Source organism: Vulpes lagopus, chromosome 11, assembly GCF_018345385.1.
Source record: "Vulpes lagopus strain Blue_001 chromosome 11, ASM1834538v1, whole genome shotgun sequence".
Taxonomy (NCBI): domain Eukaryota; kingdom Metazoa; phylum Chordata; class Mammalia; order Carnivora; family Canidae; genus Vulpes; species Vulpes lagopus.
Genome location: NC_054834.1, coordinates 11,525,857 through 11,545,449, shown reverse-complemented (window position 1 = coordinate 11,545,449; position 19,593 = coordinate 11,525,857). Strand labels below are relative to the sequence as shown.

Genomic DNA, 19,593 nt, shown 5'->3' with positions numbered 1-19,593 from the left:
TTGTGATTAATCATTAACTCTTCATTAACTCTGCCATATAGCTCATAAGAAGTTATAGACAGTTATGAAATGAATAGGCATGGCTGTGTTCCAGTGTCAGGGGCAAGCGTCCTATTATAAATGTCTAAAAATAAAAGGTTTATTTTTAAATTTCTTTTATTTAAAAAGAAGAAAATACTATGTTATGGATTTTGTTTTATATTTTGTTCTTTCTTATACTGTTTTATTGTTTGCTATTATAGCTTATTGTTTTATGATTTGAAAGTCCAATCAGCCAACATGTTTAAACTTATTCTAGGAAGACAATGCTCAAATTCTGACTCAGCATAGATATTCATCTATTTGCTTCGGTAATTATCTTGTGAATGACAGTTTGTTTTCTCTTTCGCTGTAGAAACAACAGAAGTAAATGCCATTTCTACTGCTTGTATTTCAGAGGCAGAATAGTACCCTGCGTACAAGGACAGAAATTGAGCCAGAAACCAGCCCTCTATCTCCATTTGGCAACTCTGTGAGCACAACGTAAATAATGTCCTTATGCCTTTGTCTCCTCATCTATAAAATGTGAATTATGACAGAGCCAATGTCACAGTGTTGTCACAGGAAGAGCTAGATTATATCTAAGGGATTTAGAACAGTGCCTAAGAAAGAGCAGCAGCTCTGATTAAATGGCCTCTGCAGTCCTCTCTAGGCTCACAGCAGAACCCCAGGGGGAAAAGGGTCCTGATAGGATTTTCCACCTTACTCTGTGATCACTAATGTCCACCCCCCTTCCCTGGAGGATCTGAGGCTTGTGCAGAAGTAAGTATGCTGCTTAGGCTGTAGCCTGATCCTACAGTGTGAAATGATCTATAATCTTCAGTGTAGGAGAGGGTATGAGCTCCTGTCCACATTCTCCTCCAGTGTGTACAGAGCAAATAAATGCTGAATGGCTGCAGATGAACTGATGGAGATGAAGAAAGATGGGATGAGGGATTTGAAAGTTATTTCACCTCTCTAAGTCTCAGATTATTCATATCACAGTGGGAAAAATCAATATTATACTGCAAAAATGTGATGATTATATATATATATATATATATATATATATATATATATAGAGAGAGAGAGAGAGAGAGAGAGAGAATTGTGATATATATCACAATTGTGATATATATATATTATCAGCACAGCAACATGTTTCCTGGCACTTAGTGGTTTCCTCTTTGGATCTGAGCAATGTTAAATGTTCATGAAATCTCTAGACAGTTAAGGAAAAAAAGAGTACATGATTTGGATTCTGTAGGTCCTAATGTGTGAATATAATGCAAGTTTACATTGGCCAGCCCTGAGAACGAGCCAAGGAGGCCTCTCAGGTTGACACAAACCTGAGAAGAGGCTCTGTGTGGGTTGTCTGGGTTTTGCAGGATTTCTTTTTCCTTTAATGCCCACAGTTCTTGGTTACACCACTTCCAAGAATGAAGAAGGTAGACCAGACAAAGAGTGGTGTGTAGCAAAGCAAAGTTTGTTGGGCGACAGTACAAAGCTCTCAAAGAGGGAGGGGACCTGGGAAGGTTGCCCCCAGAATTTCTAAGTCTAGTGGTTTTTGTGGGCTTGTTGGTTGGTGTTTTCATCTGATTAACCCTCCATGCACCTGTCAACTAACCAGGTTTTTGTCTGTGTGCTCATCTATCTAACATGTAGTTGTTCAGGTGGGAAAAGGTGGTGGGCTCCCTCCAGAGAGGTACAAAATCCTTTTAAGGGTGGTTTCCTCTTAAGGCAGCACCCCTTATTCCTGCCTGTCTTTCATCTGACTATCCTTCATTATGGACGCCTCTATACTATGCTTGTAGCAGGCACAATAGTAAATACCCACATTTTCTTCTCCTGTGAATTTATATCAAGGTCAAAATGAACCCGGGAGTACTGTTTTTGGCTACAGAACCTAAATGAACTTGAGCACATTACATTGTTGTTAAATATATATCAGGGTGTGTTTTAACTGGTACAAGTGGCTAGATATCATCTTACACAGTATTTGGACTTTTTATATATTTATCTGGAAAATTAAAATTTCAGTTTACTCCTACTTAAACTGTCAAAACCAAACTGTTATTAAAAAGAGAAATTCTATACACCTGCTCTATAAATATGCACCATTAAATAATTTCTTTGCTCTCTCATCAAAAATTGAAAGGACTAGGAGCACCTATGAGCTCAGAGGGAAGAGGTGAATGTTTCTGGCAATGACATCTTTCTGAGAAGACAGGAAAATAAGAACTTAATGACCAGATAGTTCAGGTCAGGGGGAGAAGGGTGAGGCCTGACTTGGGTGGGTCACGTGGTTCCCTAGGGCCCTTCTGTGCTGGCTGCAGACAGACAGGACACCCATGAGTGCCCAGAAGATCAAGGGAGACAGCGTTGGTTGATGTGTTGGTGATGATGCAAGGATTGCCTTAATTTTCCTTTATAAACCCCTGTCCTTCTCAGTTGTTTATACAGTACAAATGAGAAGATCCTTTTATTCAATGTAAAACCCTTCACTTTGTGGATTCAGGACAGAGAAATGTGAGACATTGCAGTATTTTTCAATATTTATATCCATTGTTGGAATTTTTATTGATATTGTTTGGATACCAAATTAACAAACAGTAGAATAGATTTAAAAACTTAATTTGGACATCTCAACACAGATACAACTTCACAAAATCCAAATTTCAATTTCTATCTTTCACTTGTTTTGGATAACACCAGATAAACTTGTGTGTAGAGTGGATAGTGGCTTGAAACCTGCCTAAACCTTGTTGTCTGTCTCAAATATACCTCAATACTTGAAGAACTTCTAAAAGTAATTTTGGCATGGAATAGCCACCATTAATTTTACTATTTTTTGAACATTTGCTATCTGTTAGGCACTGTGCTTTATATATATTATTTCATATTCTCCTCTCAACAGTCTTAAGATACTGATATTATTACAGTCACTGTTGTACCAATGAGAGAAATGTAACAAACGGATGTTAACTTTCACAGCTGGTACATGTGGGAGCCCGGATAAGTAAATGAGAACTCAATAAAAAAATTCTGTGGAAAGGGAAGTATATAAAAATAATAAATGCCTCCATTATTATAGCACTGTAGGTAAGTCTATTTTCACTGTTTTCACAGGGTTTCCCTCTACAGCTTAGATAGATAAATAGAGAGATATAAAATTATATGATTATGTGCAAATATGAAATTATATACATGCATAATTTTTTTTTTTTTTTTTTTTTTTTTTTTTTTAATTAACTTTTATTGGTGTTTAATTACATATACATATATAATTTAAGTGATCATTTATATATAGACTCATTTATACTTTTAGTTTTATTATAGACTTATGAATACTTTTATAACTGAAATTTATAGGTAAGTATAAATTTAACATTTTACAGTGTGTATCTTTATAACAAATTTATAGGAAGTCATTTTAAACATTTAAAAAATCAGAAAAAGTTCAAGGAAATAAAAATTGTCCATCACAGGCTTTACCACTCTTTTTTAAAATAAATTTATTTTTTATTGGCGTTCAATTTACCAACATACAGAATAACACCCAGTGCTCATCCTGTCAAGTGCCCCCCTCAGTGCCTGTCACCCAGTCACTCCCACCCCCTGCCCTCCTCCCCTTCCACCACCCCTAGTTCGTTTCCCAGAGTTAGGAGTCTTTATGTTCTGTCTCCCTTTCTGATATCTCCCACACATTTCTTCTCCCTTCCCTTATAATCCCTTTCACTATTATTTATATTCCCCAAATGAATGAGAACATATGTTTGTCCTTCTCCGATTGACTTACTTCACTCAGCATAACTTTTAAATTTACCTTGATTTTATTAATATACATATTCACATATCTGAGAGCTGACCACATATACAATACTCTGCTGTTTTAATTTTTTCAAGTTAGTATTTTCAAGCTTATTCCTTGAAGTCACTATTTTTGGTAGACATCTAGTGTTTCAAATTTTGGATGCAACATTAATTAGCTTCACCATTCTCCCACCATGACACCTTCAGGGAGTATTGAGTAGCTGACCTGGCTTCAATCCCATGGTGTTTTATATTACTCACAAATGATTCTCTACCTTTAAATCCCAACTTCTCAGATTGTAGAGTCAAAGAAATCCATTAACTCTTGAAGTGCAAATGCTAAAACTACCATTTCCAGAATATAACTACAGATTTTTTGGTAATTATTTTGTAACTAGTTAATTTAGAAGTTAAAAAATAAAGGCAGCAGAATTACTATAGCTAGGAATGATCAACTTGTGATTGAAATAGTTAAAAGTTGACTCATAGATGGCAGGAAAGTAGATTAAGGAAGGTCAGAAGGGATAAATCAAGTATAACAAATGTATGAGGCTGAATTTGTTGACATTATGAAAGTGGCAGGCATTTCTCTAGGCTCAATTATTTAATAAGAATTGGAGTTGTTTCACTATGATACACTTGCTTATTGTATTAGAGAACATCAAGAATGCAGAACTGTATTCATCATAGTACTGGTTCATAAAGCAGTATAATCATATATCTACACATTGATCTCTTTTATATTATTTATTTTATTTGACTTATGTGTTGACTTACCTACTAAGTCAACAAATACCAGAGAATCCATTATTTAACCAAAGAACAAAAGCATTACAAATAATCTACATGCTCTTTCTTAGTTTATCAACTAGAAAAGCACATAATTTAATGATAATCTCTCAACACTAGTCCTGTTTCCTGTTTTGTTACCAAAGGAACAGGGCACATCCTGTTCTGTTAGACATGGGACCTTGGTGGCTTTGTGGAGAGTGAAATGAAACAAATTAGATATAATCTTCCCCCTATTTCTCAAATTGTTTTACTAAATTTGGAACAAACATAACTCACTTATTTAATCATCTGCTTGATTTATCCCTTTTGCTCCTGCATATGGACTGCTACCTCTCTTTACCTTGTCCCAGGTATTATGAGGCAGACCCTCATAGGCTGCATCTATGGTCTTCTTTATCTTCTGGGTGCTGCTTGGAAGCAGTCATTAGAGCATCACCAGGAGACTGAGAAGTGGGAGCAGAGAGAGCTCAAGATGCCTCCTTGACAGATGATGTGCATCATTCCCCAGAGCCAACATATGGTGCCATCTACCCCAGAACCAGAGGTTTATACTCAGGAACTAAGAGTGCAGGTGCGAGTGCCTGTTCCCTTTCATATTAATTAACTCACTGGAAATATTTGTTTCTTTGCTCCCAGGACCTCAGATACACATGCTTGGAAATCTAATGCCCAAGAAGGAATGTTTGTGTCAGGTGACATAGTGATGGTTCTTTGAACTTCAACTTTGATTGGCCAAGATTTGACAGCAATCAGAGCAAAGATTCTCCTTAGTGGAACCCATAGGGGTTAGCCTAAGAGGGCACAGACCAGTATGGAGAAACACGGGAGTGTCGATCCTGAGGAAAAAACAGGTTTCAGAGGATCCACCCTTCCTGTCCCTCAGCATCCTTGCCTTTCCTTTGGGAAAGAACTTCATGTCCCCAACTAAGGGGACACACAGAGTCCTACTTGAAAGTCTATCTTTTCTTAGTCCCAAGTGAAGATCACATGAGGCTGATTTTTTAGCACCTGTTCCATGAAAGCTAGTAAATCGTGCTTTCAGACAATAAAAGTCCCAAAAAACTTTCCTGAAAGAAACTAGTTTTGAGCAATACTGTGTGCAAGTCTATTAGAGACAATCTCATTCTTGCATCTGCACGCGAACAAGAGACTTAAAGAAAGCCATATACTACAGTGTCATAGTACAGTGTTAATAAGAAGAGTGAGTATTTGTGCCACTCTCTGTAGTACTTAGTGTCTATCCTACACAGAGGAAAAGACATACTCTGGTCAAGAAGCTACTCTGGGCTCTCCCAAGCATGAACCTTGTCTATAACTTGGAAGAGAGTTAATGGGAATCAGGAGAGAAAATAAGATTTTATTTTGTAAAGAAGCCAAGGTTGTTTGAGAAGAGGAGAGAAAAATGATCAAGACAGAGCCAGTTATTGGCCTTTCTAACTACCAAATTTCACATGTGGTGTCTAAGTGCTCAATAATATGCAGTTATTTTTAGCATTAAGAGCCAGGTGAATTCTTTTTTTTTTTTTTCCACTAGTTTGTGTTTTATTGATACCAGTGCTCAGGTCTTGACAACATGCTTCTGCCACCAGGACAGCCACTCCTTGCACTGCTGCTTCTTGGTCTTTAGGTTTTCCTCCTGTTTGTTCAGCTAGCATGGCACCTGTCTTCTTGGGCTACATATTCATACCTTGGGCTTGTCCTTTTATGCTGGTAGAATTTCCTGAGGTTCTCTTTCTGAGTCTGGTTGATGATGGTGAGAACATAGGTGATGGATTTGTGAATTAAGTCCTTTCTTGGAGAGCTTGGAAACAGCACCTCCTGTCACCTCGACAATGTGCAGCTGGGACAGCTCCACCTTTAATCTTCCTGCTTTTTAAACAGCTCCTCCTTCTTCTTGTCTGGATGGTTTCGATCCTTAGTCTTGGCCATACCTGTATAATCCATCACTGCTTTGGCCCGAGACTGAGGACCCCATGAATTATTTTTAAAATATATTTAAAAATAAAATTTAAAAGCAATGCAATGTGTCTATGAGATAATTTAGGGAATGTGGAAGTGACAAAAAATTTCCTGATTCTAATGTTTAATATTAACCTCTCCAAAGTTATCCCCATTCCTATGGCCCAGGCTGTGCCTGTGAACCTGTGCTCAGAGCTGAATATAAAGAGTACCCGAAACAAAACAGAAATGTGGATTTCCAGGTTTACCAGGCAATTTTTAGAATTGTGATTTTTACAAGGTGAGTCTGAGGTAACGGACATCAACTTTTACACCGTACTACTATGTATGGTCAGTTGGTAATGGATGTTACTATGAAATCATGATATTTAAGATATCCTTAAACTTAATCAGCTTTAACGTGATAACATAATGTTAGTCAAATTTTTCAAACTCATTGTGTCTCACTCACCTCAGGAGTGAAAGAAAATGAGTTGAGCCCAAATTATGAGGACATTTTGATCATTTATCTATGCAAAATCCCCCACCGATAGGTAATGTGAGCTCCTCTCTAATACTCAAAATATCAATCTCACCTCAACAGACATTAATGTAGTCACCACTATACCCAGTGTTATCCATTGGAATAAGAAGCGTTTGGTGTTTTTATGAATCATCCATTTAAACAACCATCTAGGGGCACCTGGGTGGCTCAGTCGGTTAAGCCTGGGCCTTCAGGTCAGGTCATGATCTCAGGGTCTTGAGATCCAGCCCCACATTGTGCTCCCTGCTCAGTGGCAAGTCTGCTTCTCCTTCCCTCTGCTGTTCTCTCTCTCTCTCTCTTTCTCTCTCTCAAATAAATAAATAAAATCTTAAAAAAAAACCCCGACTATTTAATTAGCAAATGTTTACTTAGGACAGGAGGGCTGGTTGGCCTCTGGTTGGTCTGCCATCGGTGTTTGTGGCCAAAGTGTCCTTGGTGAAACTCATCTTAGCCAAGATGAGAAGGGCAGATGGAGGAAATGTCTCAAAAGTTGGGCTTGCCCCTCATTTCCCACCATAGGGTTGATTGCTCCATGCCCAAGGCTACTGTCCTTCCAGTTATGTGTAACTCAAAGGTCATATGGAATCATGTTGAAAACTTGTAATTTCATTGACTTGGGCTGACTTCTCCTGAGAGTGTCTTCATATTTAGCTAGTTTCCCTCTAAGTTTAATAGTCAGTTTAATAGTCAGGTCTCAGAGTCATGCTCTGTGGAGTTAGGCCCTGAGAGGATGCCACAAGAGGAGAGGGTTTGCTTGTATTAGGAAATGGGGAATTTTATGTTTAAATTTCATGTTTAAAATTTTAATTTAATGAAAACATCCCCCAAACAGACCAAGATAGATTTCTGCCTCTCTATCCTTACCCCTTCCTGCATATGCTGGAAGGCTCAGACCTTTAATAGAGAGTCAGAGCATTAGCTGGGCTCTTTCAAAAGAAGGTATGTCTAAATTAAAAATCTCCCACCACAAAAACAGAAGCTCAGAGAATAAAGAGGAGTTAGTGAACCTTGAGATCATTTAGACTTTGAGTAATCATGTTCATTAATGCCACTAAGCTTTCCATAGACTTTGAAAATTCAATTGAAAAGGACAAACATTATATGGTCTCATTCATTTGGGGAATATAAAAAATAGTGAAAGGGAATAAGGGGGAAAGGAGAAAAAATGAGTGGGAAATATCAGAAAGGGAGACAGAAAATGAGAGACTCTTAACCCTGGGAAAAGAACAAGGGGTGGTGGAAAGGGAGGTGGGCGGGGGGTTAGGGTGACTGGGTGATGGGCACTGAGGGGGGCACTTGATGGGATGAGCACTGGGTGTTATGCTATATGTTGGCAAATTGAACTCCAATAAAAAAATAATAAATAAAAGAAAATGAGTTTAATTCAGTTTAGACCTCCTCAGAGTGCTTTTTCTGCTTTCCCACTTATAGCAACAGGGATTTTCCTGTTTGGGGCTGGGGGATCAGTAACACTAGTTTTCTTTTCTTTCTTTTTTTTTGGCCTTTTCAATCAGAGTTGACTACCTTTATAAGAAGGTAGTGACCATAGTGATATCTTATTTGTGTAATTTTGCTTTATGCAGAAATCAGTTATATAATTATAGCAGTTAAACCACTTCATTTTACACATGAGAGAAGAGAGGTTCAGGGACTCTGGACTCCAAATCCCATATGCAGTAGTATTTAAGGACAAGTAGAAGGCAAGGGGCCTTGAGTCTCATCCAGGGCTGATGCATCAACCTCACTGAGGATCATGTCCCCCCACAGGAGCTGAGCCCCAGAGATGCCAGTGCAGGAAGGTGCTGAGAAGTAGGCCCTCAGCTTCCTGAGCTTCTGTTCCCTGACTCTCCACTGCGAAGTAATAGCAGGCAGTGGGGCAGCAACATAGAAACAGGAGGTGACTTCCAATCTCAGCTTTCAAACATTTTGTGGCAAATCTCCAGAAAGTTCTTCATCCTTGACATCATTTGCATCATATTTTATTTGCACATCTTTCAGGGCAGATAATCAGATTTTTAAATTGTCAGTGTATAAGAGTGCTGTTCAGTAGAAATAAATGTGGGTCAGCAATTGGAGCCAAAAATAAACATTGTAGCTTTGAAAAAAAAAAAAAAAGCGGAACTGTTCTCCAATTAAAGCTGTAAACGTGTACTACGCTGTTTCCTTGTTGGGTTTTGTTCTCTGCTGCTACTGTAAAAACAAAATGAGTGGTCCTGCTCAGGTTCCAATGATGTCCCCAAATGGTTCTGTGCCTCCTATTTATGTGCCTCCTGGATATGCCCCACAGATTTTATTTATTTGACAGAGAGCATGCGAGCACAAGCAGGGAGAATGGCAGAGAAAGGGAGAAGCAAACTCCCCAAAACTCCCCACTGAGCAGGGAGCCCAATGCGGGGCTCAATCCCCAGGACCCTGGGACCACGACCTGAGCTGAAGGCAGATGTTTAACGGACTGAGCCACCCAGGCGCCCCTATAGTCACCATTATTGATATAATTTTACGTACTCAGTAAGTAAAGTAAGACTGGATTCTAGCATTTTAATATCACTGTCAAGATAACCCCCCATTTCCTAGCATACACAATTTCTAGTGTTAGAAAATACTTAAGAACCAGGTTCTCTTAAGATAAGCACTTAATAATTGTCTAAAACTTGACACATAAGGAAACATAATTGTCTTAGCAAATCTAAAGCTGGGAATTGAGCCAAATGTTAAGACAAATAGATGACTATAATAAAAGTATAGGTTGTATTTGGCTCAGCATGAACCAAATAGCACAAATACTAAATGCATGAATATCTATCATCTGTGGTCTTCTTTTAGACTTTTATGTACATCTCCCCTTGTAGCAGTGATCACCAATGAGGTGTCAAATTATATATTTGCCATTTTATTGTGTAATAAAGTGCATCCTAATAGGATTCAGCAAATTTATGCATTCTAAAAAGTTAGGTCAGGAAAGGAAGGATGGCAGAAATAAAAATCCAGTGTTGGGATTGTTTAGCTCTATCACTGAGAAAATAATATGTACCTATGAGCATATTGGGGCAGAAAAGTTAAGGTTCCCAAAGATAGACAGGTCTTAATTTAAGATTCAGATCATGATTTAATGAAAGTACCTTTAGGACAAACATAAGAAATCATGATTACCCTAGGATATAACAACCTTCAAATTTGTAATGTTTATATCAGTGGCATACCCCTATTAAGTTTAGAAGCACTGCAGATATTAACCCATCATTAACTCATACGTATATTTTAATTTCATTTTTAAGAGCAACATTAGACAAGGACAAGGTATCAGTAACTTTAGGAGTGGTTGGTTCTGTTTTTCTTGTTTTAGATTTGTAAAAGTCAAACCTTCTGTTAGTATTAAAGTTGCTAGTACTGTATTGTAAATAACAACAACAACAACAACAACAAACATTGTATAGGGACAGCTGCTACCTTAAAAATTTTTTTAAAAAAAAGAAGTAAAATTCACTTTAGGATCATTTTTAATTAGTAATCCAAGGTATCTGAAGCTATTTCAAGCATGCAATCAATATAGAGATTATTAATGAGATATTTAACTTTCAATTTGTAATGTTCAAAATAATGGTTTGTATGTTACATAAGCAGCCATTTCAGCTTGGACTAGCATAAAGCTACATTTCAAGTGCAGAGTATCCACCTGTGGCTAGTGGCTAGTGGCTAGTGGCTACTACACTGAGCAGCACAGTTTCTGTTCCAAATACTTCAGAAACACTGCTCCTGACAATCTGTAGAAAAGTCCCTCCAGGCTGGACAGCTCCCTGGGTCTGAGCGACACTGAGCACCAGGGGCTCCTTAGCCTCCAGGGCTCTACCTGCCGAGGGGGTGCCCGCCAGAGTCTGGTTGCCGAGGGCTGACCCCAGAACAACTCCAGAAACCCAGAGGCTGTGGAAGGTGCCAGGCCTGAAGGGCCCGGAGTCAGTGACCTTTTTGCACGGGGGACCAGGGCAGAGTGAGTGGCTGTGTGCTTTCCAGGAAGCACAGTAGTACATGCCCTCATCGCTCTTCTCCAGCTTCAGCACCAACAGGGTACAGCTGTAGCCATCCTTGACCTCTATGGCGGTGACTTTGTCTGCTTCCAGGACCGAATCCCACTGCACATCTGATTGGAACATGGCCAGGTGGAGGCGCCTCTGGAGCCCTTTTCCTTCCTGGTAGCGGTACCAGTGGATATAGCTGGCCTTGACATTGGCTGTGCACAGCAGGGAGGCTGAGCTTTTCTCACGTGCCACGACTACAGCAGGCTGCTCCAGCCTGGTCTCAGCATGGCCACCTGTAAGGGGGACAGCTGTGAGGTGGTGGCAGGAGCCTGAAGGTGCCCATGCACCTGCAGCAGGGAGGGAGTCAAGACTTATGGGGAAACGAGAGTGCACAGGATGGTAAGGGGACACAGAATGATTTTTCTTCCCACCTGGTGGAGAGAAGCCAAGGGGGACCTCATAGCTGCACCTGCTGGGAGGATACTGCCTGGGTGGGTGACAGAGGGCAGGTTAGAGTCTGAGCCTCCGCTTCACTGAGGCACCTGAAGGTACTGGTGAGAGAGAGGCTTGAGGGAGGGATGGGGAGGGGCTAGAGGGTAGGGTAGGCACAGGTCTGATCACAAGGGGTGGGACGGTCAGGGCCCTGAAAAACACTGAGGAATGTTGATGCAAAGAGATCACCAGTGATAACAGGTTTCTTTGATTGGACATAGACTACACCTGAGCACCATATTAATTATTTTCTGCTCATTGTTTGATTAAATCCTGAAAATTACCTTGTGGGATAAATATTGCTATCCACCATTCAGAAATGGGAATAGCTCACATTTTATAACTCTTCCAAGGTTGAATGCTTACAGAGAATTAGGTGGTGATGTTAGCCAGATCTGACTGGACACAAATCTCAAGCATCAAATGGCCATTTGGTACTAACAGAGTGATGGGTATGCATCCTGCTCAGGAAGCAGGGACAAGCACAGAGCAGAGATCCGTGCTGAAAAGACAGTAGTCCACGCCCCCACCACCCCAAGCGAGCATTGGAGTATTTCTCCTAAAGGGTTCATCAGAAGATTTAAATGCCCTAACAAAAAACATTATAGCTGTATAGTCTTGGGCAAGCTGTTTCTCCTCCTTTCCCTCTTATGTCAAAAGGGACCTCATTAGGTTGCAGGCAGAGTAAGCAGGGAACGTGAGCAAAGCACGTAGGGTGTTCCAGATGCATAGAAAATGCTCAAGAAATGTTGGGGAATGGTGTTCACCTCAAAATTGGGCTGATTGCAGTAAGGTAATTTATAGGGTCCTCATAGAGTAGAATTTCAGAAAATATTACAGTCTTGGAAAATGTGTATGTGTGTGTGTGTGTGTGTGTGTGTGTGTGTGTGTGTGTGCGGCCAGAGGAAGAAGCATGCATGGAGCCTGAGGGCAGTGCAGACCAGGGGGCGGGATCAGGTCTTGCAGTTCCAGTGTCAGATCCTCAGAAATGGTAAAGGCAGGGCCTCAGGAGGGGTCAGCTAAAAAAACTTTCTGACATGAAAATTCAATTCAGTCAAGGTAGTATTTACCTTCGACTGAAATGAACATTAATTTTTAGTTGTACCCAGTATACTAGGGCCTCCTGGGTGTAGTTATGGTAATTAGTAATGCTAGTTATAGCTTGTGAGCCTGGGGAGAGAAGGCAGTGAGGATAGTCAGAAAGTGAACTTGGCTGGGGAAGGAAGGTTGGGTCCTTCTCAACCACTATCAGACCCAGCTCCTGAGCTCCTCCTCTTGGTGAAAACTGAAAGGAAGACATACTGAGCCATAACCAACATTCAAGTCTCAAGAGTCCCAAAATGCAGGCTTTGGGGTTGTACTGAGTTGGTGGGGTGTTGACTAGAATATTCTGCTAAAAGAATATTTTAGAGCCATCATTCAGGCCCTCAGCAGGTGTCTAGGGTAGCAGTGCCAAAGTGGTAAGTGGAAAAGAAAGTGCCAGTGGGGTTGACATCTGCACAGAAAATGACAGTTGGAAAGAGTCTGAATATAGAAGGTGAGCTATGTGGGTGGTGAGAAATTGGGTAACAACTCTCTTTCTAGTTTTCTAGATTTCTACCAATAAGAAAATCTTACATATGAAGGGATAATCCACAATGATCTATATTTTTATGAGAATAAATTTAATTTACTTCATCAGCCTTTTTTGTTTTTAGGCAATTATTGTTTTTATGCAAACAACTGCTGGCCATGACTAGCCTTCAGTGTGTAGTGAAGTCTACCTAAACTCCCAAATACTCTCCTGGGTGTCTCAAATGACAAAAGTAAAACCATTTAATCTGTAGACTTGATGTCCCTTATTAAAATAAGAACAATCCATGGATTGGGGAGCTCAGGGCCTCACAAGCAGTGGAGCACTCTTCTTCAAGGATTCAGGGCAACAGGGAATATCATAGAGCCTTAGAAGCAGCCCAGGGGAACAGGCAGGATGGCCTGGGAGGTCAGGGATTTCCTCAAAAGGCTGGCAGGTCAGTCAGGAATGAGGAGAGAGAATCTGGATTAGGCTGATTGGCTGGGGTTGCAGATCTGGTCTTATGTAGAACAGGGGAATCATTACAGATCCTTGGTGTCTGGGGCCTGGCTTGCTGGGATAGACAGTTTCTGGTCAAGGGCAGCATTTACAGGGACAGGAGAGTATCTAAGTTTTAGTTTGCTTACTCACCACCCCAGAGTGTAGAGGGTGCATCCTGGATCTGGAAATGCATTTCAACAGGTAACAATTGTTTTCCTTTCCTCTGCTTCTCTTCCTGCTGTGGTGCAGCTGTGCTTTTCTCCAAGTGACACTGAAAGGTTATATTTTTCTAAGAGAGACACACATTTAAAAAGTAATAGGAGAAAACTCTTGAGCATCATAGAAAGAGTAGTCGAGGCTTCCCCCCAACTACCGTCATGTGGAGAGTGGAAGGTTCTGAGCAAGACCCCGTGGTCCCCAGGAGGAGAGAAATCAGGTGTCTGTGGAGGGAGCAGTACTTCCTGTCCTCCCAAGTCATCCTGCTGCCGCCATGAATACAACTGTTCTGATGGCCCCAAACCTCAGCCCAAAGGGAGAAGCAGGTGGATCAGAGCAGAAGCTTGAACCTTTTCATTTAACCTCTGAGAGGCTGGCCTGCTTTCCCTGACCTGCAGCAGCTCCCTTCTGACCATGGGAGAGTATGAGATCTTATCCAGTTTTACTTCTTCACTAGGTCACAGGAAATAAATTGGATTTCCACGTGATGTCGACTCTTAGTGAACTGGCCAGGCCCAGAAACCCCAAAATAGGAAAGCCACTGATATATTTTGATGAAAGGACTGCATACAATATTTTTTCTTTTATCTTCAGTTTATACCTTTATAACACTTTGTGCTGATAAAAAAAAAAAACTGTTGAAAAATAATTTCTTTTTGTTAGACAAGTAACCCCATGTTTAAAACCAAGGCCCGGGGATCCCTGGGTGGCTCAGTGGTTTAGCGCCTGCCTTCAGCCCAGGGCGTGATCCTGGAGACCGGGGATGGAGTCCTGCATCGGGCTCCCTGCATGGAGCCTGCTTCTTCCTCTGCCTATGTCTCTGCCTCTCTCTCTCTCCTCTGTGTCTTTCATGAATAAATAAATAAAATATTAAAAAAATAAAATAAAACCAAGGCCTAAGGGCTATTAACAGAGACTCCACTTTGCCTAAGGAATCATCTGCATCATTGGGCAGCCTTGTTCTTCCAAATTGGGCTCTCCTCTCACCTTCCTGCGCCTGGACCTTTTATATCCTAGACCCCTGCCTCTCTCCTTAGCTTATAAAAGCTGCCTATTCCAAATTCTTGGGAATTTCCATGTCTGTATGGACTCCCCATATGTCTGCCTATTAAACTTGATTTTCTCCTGTTAATCTGTCTCATATCACTTTGACTCTAAGTCCAGCTAGAAGGACCACAGGGTATAGGAAGATCTTTCCCCAAGAAAAGGAAAGCCTTCCTATCAGAAGCCTCATTGTTCCTCATCTTTAAAGATGAGAAAACAGCTCCTACAATGCAAGTGACTCATTCAGTATGACAGGACCATGAGCAGCTGAGGCAGGATTAGAGCTCCATCCCCTCTCTACTGTGTGCACCTCTCATTGAGTGGACCTGGCATTTCAAGCTCAGTCACTACATGCAGAAAACCTACCACATGTCAGGCATGAGATCAGGCCCCTTTCAAACATTAATCTCAGTTTATAACCCTTGAAAATAATAAAATCTGTGAGGTACACATGAGTATTCTCAGTCAACAGATAACGACAGGCTTTGGACATTCCTCACCAAGGACGCCTTTAAAAAGGTGAGTTAATGTGATAATCATTGAGCCTGCTTTATTAGAAGGAATTAGAATCAGCGATGTTAGTCCAATTTGGCTATTCTCAGGGTAAATGGATGTGTGTGTGTGCGTGCACATGTGCACATAGCAAACCAGTGTGATACAGTAATTCTGTTCCTCTCAAATCAAAAGTCTGCCTCACACAGGGTTGCGAGAGTTAATGGGAAAAAAGCACAAATACATAATATTTGGGACATAAGTTACAAAACTATATGTTGTTTATCTGAAATTCTTGGAATACAAACCAACTCACAATTAACGGGGCACCTCACACCTGTTAGAATGGCTGTTATTACAAAGTACAAATACCAAGTGTCATCACAGAAGCTGGGAGTGAGGAAGAGCAGGGACGCTGGCTGACCGTCCTGTGCTCAGGGACTCCGTGAGCAGGGACAGGAGGCTGCCCCAGGAGCAGCTGTGAGAGCAGACTATCCCAGGCAAGCTCTCTGTCTCCACCATGAGCCAGGGATTGGGCCAAATTAATTGCTTTGTAAATAAATATTGCCAGTCTTATGTACGAAGTGATTTGTATAACAATCTTTTCCTCATAATAACATGTCAAGGTAGTTATAACAATCACATTTGACAGATCAGCCTATTGGAATCCTAAGATATTTTAGGGTCATGTAAGTAATGGAGCGTTGATTCAAACCCAAGTCTAACAAATACCAAAACCCACGACACCATCCATTCTCTGTATATATTCTCAACAGACACATATACATCTTTCTATATATAGAAAGAGGGAGGGAGGGAGAGAGACAGGGAGACACACAGAGAGAGATATTCTTCTACTACTTGTGAATTTATAGATGCTTACCTTTTTGAGACTAATTTTTTTAAAGGTCATAAAAGAAATCATTGATCCCCTAAATAATAACAAATACCTCTTACTAAGTGTCACACACTGTACTTGTTGACTCCCTCCCTGCAAGCAGCAAGCAGGTGTCATTCATCCCATTCTGCAGATGAGACAGAGGCTTAGGGAGGTGGAGTCACCCACCTGAGATTGCCCAGCTAGGAAAGACACACGGAGAACCTCCAGTCTGCCAGGCTCTGAGGCCTGTGCCCTATGTAACCTGCGTGGATGTTTGTGATTCAGGGATTAATTTTGTCCTCACTGGGCTGTTGCTTTGAATGCACATTGTGACCTTGTTCCACTTCCCAATTGTTTTCAATAATAAGCTTCAGGCTTGAAAACTACAGTAGTTGGCTTCTTCCTTCTGCTGACTTCTGCCCTCCGCCCCCCCCCCCCCGCTGGCCGCTGAGGCTCCTATAGGGACAGTCCTCTGGGGTGGAGCCCAGGGAAGTGATGCCTTGTTACTGCAAAGGATCCACTGGAGGAGGGAAGTCCCCAGACCTACCAGGCCGGAAGCCTGCTTTTCCAGGTGTGGACTCAGTGTGCTTGGCAGTTTTAGGTAAGGGGCTCCTCCTTGCAAGGCCCCATTTCCCAGCCTTAGATGAGAACACTGATATGTTTGGTGTCCTCTGTACCTGTGAAAACCATAGAGATTTGCTGGTGAATAGTGTACATTTACGTGTATACACATGGCATAGCATTCCTGTCAGCCCATGTGTCTGTCCCTACAGTTCACTGCTCCCCTGTGCTGCTCCTTGTACCACTGCTTGCAGCCACAGCACTAATTCATCCCCCGACAGTGACGGGCACTTGTACTGCACCCAGACTGGCTGTCACACCCAGGCTGTCCCCCACCCCTCGAGGCTCTGCTGCTGGGCATTCAGCATTTCCCTGGGAATCTGATCCCCCAGTTCCCGGTCCTGGAAATACACATGCATGTTCTCTATAAACACTGCCCATGCTCTTATCTGACATCCAAGATTTTAGAAATGTGATGGTGACCACACAGGGTCACGTTGTTAAGGAGGTGATGGGCATCTCTCTGATGAGGAGAAAGCTGAGCGTCTCTCTTCATTCCTGGCGTCCATGAAGTGTTTCCCTCAGAGACTAGCTTATCTGTACCCTTTAGATGCAGCAAGAGGAGGCTGGGTTGCAGAGGCTCAGCATCCAGCGACCAGGCCATCTCTGCTGTCTCTGCCTCCCCTCCTCCCCCCTGTCTTGGCTGTGAGCCCTGGAGTCAGTGTTCACACCACTGTTTCTCAGCTCCTCATCTGCAGAAAGGAAAATCCGCAAAAGTGAGACTGGTACTACATGACACTTAGTGTCAGCTGATAAGCTTAATGATCATCAGAATGTAAAAAATCCTCCTCTCCAGGTAGCTCACTAAGGCTGCTGAGTGTGCATGTGTGCTGTGATTTGCTAAAATACTGTTCCTGCAACTTTGTTGATACTCACAGAGCTTGACACCCCATGTCCCCTGACCCTCGTTCTGTCAGTCAGGCTCCTGCTGGGATCACCCTGATCAGGGGTCATGGTGCTAGGAATCCTAGTTGGGGGTTGGAGGGACTAGGCCCAGGTCCTGTGGGATGATCTCTGGGCTCCCCAACCACTAGGGGGAGCCCCGGCTCTGCATTTCAGGGGTCCCTTCTGTGGGGACAGTGCCTTTGCAGGTTGGACCTTGTGGGGGACAAAACTCGGTCCCCCCCCCCCACACACACACAGTGGCCTGCTAGACCCTGGGAGGAGGAGAGCACCAGCAGCCAGGGGGGTCGAGGGCCATGGAGAAACCCATATTGGCCCAGTGTCGGTTCAGGGGCTGGAGACAGAGTGATGTGGGCAGAGCTTTTCCGGGCATTGGGAGCTTCTGGCTCAGACAGGGATCTTTGGGAGCAGGTTCCTCCCAATGTAAAAGGTCTAATGCAAATGATGTTGGATGATGTGTCTGTCAGCTGACCACAGCAGTGACCAGTGCCCTTTACTCCCAGAGAGATCCTGTCACAGGTACAGCCTCCCACATTTTCTAGATGGAAGAGCCTGGAAGTCGTGATCTGACACACTTGGCGGGGTTAAGGGGACATCGGGGCTCAAAAGCTCAGCCCTCCCTTCCTCTCGTCCCTCCCTCTGCTCTTAGAACACTGAGCAGACATGGAGCACAGCAGGCATGGAAGACAGGAAAGTAACTGAGACCTGGTCTTGCTGTGGGACCTGTAGTGAGACCAGAGTGTAAAATAAATGTCCCCGAGGGCCACAGAGACGTGCCCTCTGCATCTCAGAAGACAGGCAGACCAGGGGTAGGGGCTGGATGTTCTCTGATGACCTGTCATGCCCTCACCTGACCATCCTCCAGGACCTCCTGTGTGAGGATGGAGCTCTGTCTACCTGGTTGCTGGTGATGGAGACCAGAGCCTCCCTGGATACCCGCCCTTTCTTGGGGGCTCCCATCCCATCTCTCACTGGACCATGTCCACCCTCTGGATTCCTGCCTCCTGTGTCCCATCACTGCCCCACCCCCTGCTTCTCCACCATCCACTCAGCATCTCCTGCTTTGGTTTCTGCACCAGCCTCCTGCCTCCTGCTTCAGTCACCCTGTCTCAGCCCCACCAGAGCCCCATGTGAAATAGGACACTAGCCTTGTTCCATTGGTTCCTGAAGCCACTCTTGGACGTAAAAGTCTCATGAATTCTGTTTTAGAGGTGAACAATGGGAGGCACTGAGAGGGAAATCATTTGTGCAAGGTCACTGGAGGAGTAAAAAGAAGAAGTAGAATTTGAACCTGGCTCAGGGCTGTAATCCATGAATACAGCTAATCCATGTGCTGCCATTAGGTATTAATGGAAACGCAGTGTTGATCACATCTTCCCCAGTGCCAACGCCTTCACTTTTAGAATGGATTAAGGAAGTCATGGGTCCTCAGCCTTCCAGAAAGCACCATTTTCACCATCCTAACCCAGTTGTCCAATAACCCAGTACTATGTCCTTGTGTTCAATAGCTTTGCTGAAGGTATTGTGTACCAAAACCCTCAGGCCATTGCTCAGCTTGCTTTTCTATCCTTTCCACTGTTATTACCTCTGCAGCCCTACTGTCTACTCACAGGAGAGAAGGCTTCTCCCACCCCACCCCCATCCCCGGGCTGCTGGGAGGGTGTTCTCTGCATTTCCTTAGGAACTTCTCCCACAGCCCTGTCTTCTGTGCTGGCTCCCTGCCCTCAGCGCTGACCCGGCTGTTCCTACCACGCAGATGGGGACCTGAGTTAGA

The 19,593-nt window shown here is 42.7% G+C and overlaps 1 protein-coding gene and 1 pseudogene across 1 annotated transcript; both read right to left on the bottom strand.

The window, feature by feature from the left end:
• Positions 1-6,181: 6,181 nt before the first annotated feature.
• Positions 6,182-6,552, bottom strand: LOC121501689 (annotated as a pseudogene).
• Positions 6,553-10,791: 4,239 nt separating this feature from the next.
• LOC121501688 lies at positions 10,792-17,275 on the bottom strand. The gene is made up of 2 exons (XM_041773989.1): positions 17,193-17,275; positions 10,792-11,605 (listed from the first exon to the last, which is right to left on the bottom strand). The coding sequence occupies exons 1-2, from the start codon at positions 17,273-17,275 to the stop codon at positions 10,792-10,794; spliced, it is 897 nt and encodes a 298-aa protein (XP_041629923.1).
• Between the last annotated feature and the right edge of the window lie 2,318 nt (positions 17,276-19,593).